At 38.9% G+C, this 4,072-nt stretch overlaps 1 protein-coding gene across 1 annotated transcript; it reads left to right on the top strand.

The window, feature by feature from the left end:
• Nucleotides 1-2,231: 2,231 nt before the first annotated feature.
• Nucleotides 2,232-3,179, top strand: LOC138846558 (olfactory receptor 51G1-like). Its single transcript, XM_070062627.1, has one exon. The coding sequence runs from the start codon at nucleotides 2,232-2,234 to the stop codon at nucleotides 3,177-3,179; it is 948 nt and encodes a 315-aa protein (XP_069918728.1).
• The last annotated feature ends 893 nt before the right edge of the window (nucleotides 3,180-4,072 follow it).

The raw sequence follows: 4,072 nt of genomic DNA, 5'->3' as shown, positions 1-4,072 counted from the left end.
GACTTTGTACTCATTCTGCCCTCACCTACTGATAACTTAAATCCTTATAATTCTTCTCCAGGCTATTCAAATATACTTTGAAAAATTCATGTTGAGTTCACCATCACAAGCACAATTTTTCTTTAAAAACCCTTATCCTACTCCATCTAATTTTTGGAATTAACAGTGGTGACTTGTATTTATTGACATCACATTCTTCTATTTTCCCCTGCCTCTCTGATGCTTGTTGCATTCTTTCTCTTTTCTAACTCAAATATTATGTTCTGCTCTCTTTAAAACAGCACCCAGTGTTATGATCTGAGCAAATCTTTGCTTTCCACATTGTATCTCTTAGAAACTTTCCTTGCTCATGGCTGATATCTTGAAATTCAAGCTCTCATTCAAACCAGAGATCACTGCACTTTAACCAGGAATTCTTTACTAAAGTCACCTACAACATGCCTCAAATTGAACTCCATTGCCAAAACATGTCCCAGTTCCGTTATGATACATCTCAGTTTATCTAATGTTGTTGATATAAAAATGAATATCATGGACTTATCCAAGGTAGGAAACCCACCAGATTTATTTTTTTAATTTTCTGATTCTTCTAGCAGCTAATTTTCTATGCAACAGCTGTAGGAAATATGATATAAAAACAGTAAGGTAGACTCTGGCACTGAATTTCCTCCTTTACTGGCTCTATATACTTACCCAGGTTACTTGATCTCTGAAAGTCACAATTTTCTCACCTGCACTTTGCTCCTAACTATAAAACCTGATAAAATTGGTGCCAGAGTTAAATGACATAATACACATTAGGCATTAAAAAGGTTACAAGAACATGCAATATTTAATAAATATTATCTCTTTAAAGTTTATATGCATGTGATCAACAATATACTAATTGCATAATACTGTATACATAAAATATGTATATTGTATACATAAAGCATTTTATAATGTAATTGAATAAAAATTCTGAAGGCAGAGCAAAGGAAAATCCAATTTAAATCATATAGGATCAACAGGCTTATGTTGTGGCATGGTGGGTGAAGATGCTGGTTCATGTATTGGCTGCTCCACTTCTAATATAGTACCCTGCTAATGGCCTGGGAAAAGCAGCGGAAGATGGCCCAAGGGTTTGGACCCTGCACCCATGTGGAAAACCTGGATGAATCTCCAGGCTCCTGGTTTTGGGCTGGCCCAGTCCTGGCTGTTGCAGCCATTTGGACAGTGAAGAAGCAGATGGAAGAGTCTCTCTCTGTCTGTCTCTCCCCAATAACTCTGATCTTCAAATAAATAAAACAATCTTAAAATACATAATGCTATAAGATTAGAACTATATCTAAATGTCATATCTCTCCAAACCCAAGAGGCATACCTCACTCTGAGTACCTTCAGATTTAACCTTTTCAATCTAAGCTAAAGATCAGAGGCTTTTCCTGGCTATTTCAAAGTTCCCTTATTTGCTCTTGTGCTTTAGATCTGATGCATACCCCTTTTGCATCCAAATCTACACATCAAGACCTGGCTTAGCCAACCTGTAAGTGGAAACACATGTCTCCCCTGGTGTCTCTCAGAATCTCAAAGCTGTCTTTGCTATAATTGTTTTCTGAAGTTCCCGAATATTCTAATAACAGTCCCTCAGTTCCAGGTTTCAAATTTGCATTTTACCATTTGTGTCTTCACCACCAACCGCTACTCTGATCAGAAGTTGCAAGTTCAAGGAGTTCAACATACATTTATTAAATACTTCCCTGTAGACCAAACACCATGGCATGAAATAAAACCCACAGGCAAATTACAAATACATACAAAGTTTCATAATATATGGTTCATCCTAGTAGACAGTTATAAAAATGATGTGTAGTACCAATTCCCCATATATCTGATATAGATTCTGAATGTTTTAGTAATTGAATTGAAGAATCTTTCAGGGAAGAACACATGAAAAAAGCACCATCTGAGATGATCTTATTGAACTTCTGAGAGGGCAACACTGGTGTATTTATCACCATGATTCTAATTCATGCTGTATATATGTGCTCTACTAATCCACTCCAGAAGCCCCCTTCCTAGATCCTCTGGTAAAGGCTAATACATCAATCAGGTCCCTTCAACTCTCTCTCACACCACCTTCAGACTCTTCCTGATCCAGTGACACTGGCACTTTTAGGTAGCAATTCATGTTATCACTCTGTAAGAATCTCCTTCTGTATTGCAGGTTGGTGAATCCAAGATTGTAAGCCATGACCATCCTTCAAAATTGCAGCCTCCAAAAAGCCACTTTCTTCCTGACAGGCTTCCAAGGTCTGGAAGATCTCCATGGCTGGATCTCTATTCCCTTCTGCTCCATCTACTTGACAGTTATTTTGGGGAACCTTACCATCCTCCATGTCATCCGTACTGATGCCACCCTCCATGAACCCATGTACTATTTCTTGGCCATGCTTGCCCTCACAGACTTGGGCCTTTGCCTTTCCACTCTGCCCACTGTGCTGGGCATCTTTTGGTTTGATGCCAGAGAAATTGGCATCCCTGCCTGCTTTACTCAGCTCTTCTTCATCCATACCTTGTCTCTAGTGGAATCATCAGTTCTGTTGTCCATGTCCATTGACCGCTATGTGGCCATCTGTAACCCACTACACTACTCCACCATCCTGACACCTGCTCGTATTGTCAAGATGGGACTGAGTTCAGTGATTAGAAGCTCCCTCCTCATCCTCCCCTTGCCCTTCCTCCTTAAGTGCTTCCAGTACTGCCGCTCCCATGTGCTGGCTCATGCCTATTGTTTGCACCTAGAGATCATGAAGCTGGCCTGCTCTAGCATCATGGTGAATCACATCTATGGGCTCTTCGTTGTGGCGTGCACTGTGGGCGTGGACTCCCTCCTCATCTTCCTCTCGTATGCCCTTATCCTCCGCACCGTGCTGAGCATCGCCTCCCGCCAGGAGCGACTTCGAGCCCTCAACACCTGTGTCTCCCACATCTGTGCTGTGCTGCTCTTCTACATCCCCATGATTGGTTTGTCTCTCGTGCACCGCTTTGGTGAACATCTGCCCCGTATTGTACACCTCCTCATGTCTTACGTATATCTGCTGGTACCACCCCTCATGAACCCCATTGTCTACAGCATCAAGACCAAGCAAATCCGCCTCCGTATTATTAAGAAGTTTGAGTTTCTAAAATCCCTTTAGATGTTTTCCTCAGGATTAGGTTAACATGAAAGGAAGAAAGTCTGGGCACAAAGTAAACAGATTCTTGTTGCTTTTTTCTTTAATTAGATTCCACTAAAAAACAAAACACAGTATACTCCCAATGAGAAACAAAAGGTAATTACCTATTCAACATGCAAAATGGGTGACTTTGGGAAGGTTACCTATCTCTGTTCTTCAGTTTTCTCAATTGGAGAAATAAGCATGGAAGCAATTATAATACCTTCCTTTCTCATAGGAAGGATATGAAAATTAAGTGAGATAACTTGTATAAATCTTTAACATAGTAATGATGTTTAGGATATAGAATTTTCAATAATTATTAGCTATTATTACCTGAGGAAATCTAAAAGAATATATTAGTTTTATCTTTCAATTTTCTGGTGCGTAGAGATTCACCAATAACTGATTTTTAACTGATGTTTTAATTTATTTGTGTTGCTTTATTATAATTATCATTTTATTCATTTATAACACATTGCATTTCCCATACCTGCAGACCAAGTAATGACGTTTCATGAAGGTGCTTGCCAAATGCATATCCCCAAATTAAATAAAGGAGTAGATAAGTTTGAGAGAAGGTATCAGATTGAAATAATACAAAATTATTTATGAATAGTCTTCAGGAAAAGTAACTGAGGTTAAGCATTATCACCCAACATCTTTAGGATATAGTTGAAGGGTTTGATCTCTTGATTTAGTTGTTAAGTATACTGGGGGGGAAAGTGGTAGAAAATCATGCATTATTTGATGTTTATTTGCAAGATGTTTCTCTCATCTATGTATCTAGCCATGTCAAATAATGCACACACACACACACACACAGACATTTTTGTTGTTGTGTTCTTATTGTTTTTTGATGTTCTTGTGTAGGT

Source organism: Oryctolagus cuniculus, chromosome 1, assembly GCF_051225735.1.
Source record: "Oryctolagus cuniculus isolate XC-2025 breed Fujian yellow rabbit chromosome 1, ASM5122573v1, whole genome shotgun sequence".
In the NCBI taxonomy this organism is placed as follows: Eukaryota; Metazoa; Chordata; class Mammalia; order Lagomorpha; family Leporidae; genus Oryctolagus; species Oryctolagus cuniculus.
Note: the sequence above shows the minus strand (reverse complement) of the source record. Positions and strands in the feature narration are given on the sequence as shown.

Excerpts from the sequence above, each read along its gene's own strand:
- LOC138846558 (XM_070062627.1), top strand. The coding sequence starts at position 2,232 with ATGACCATCCTTCAAAATTGCAGCCTCCAAAAAGCCACTTTCTTCCTG.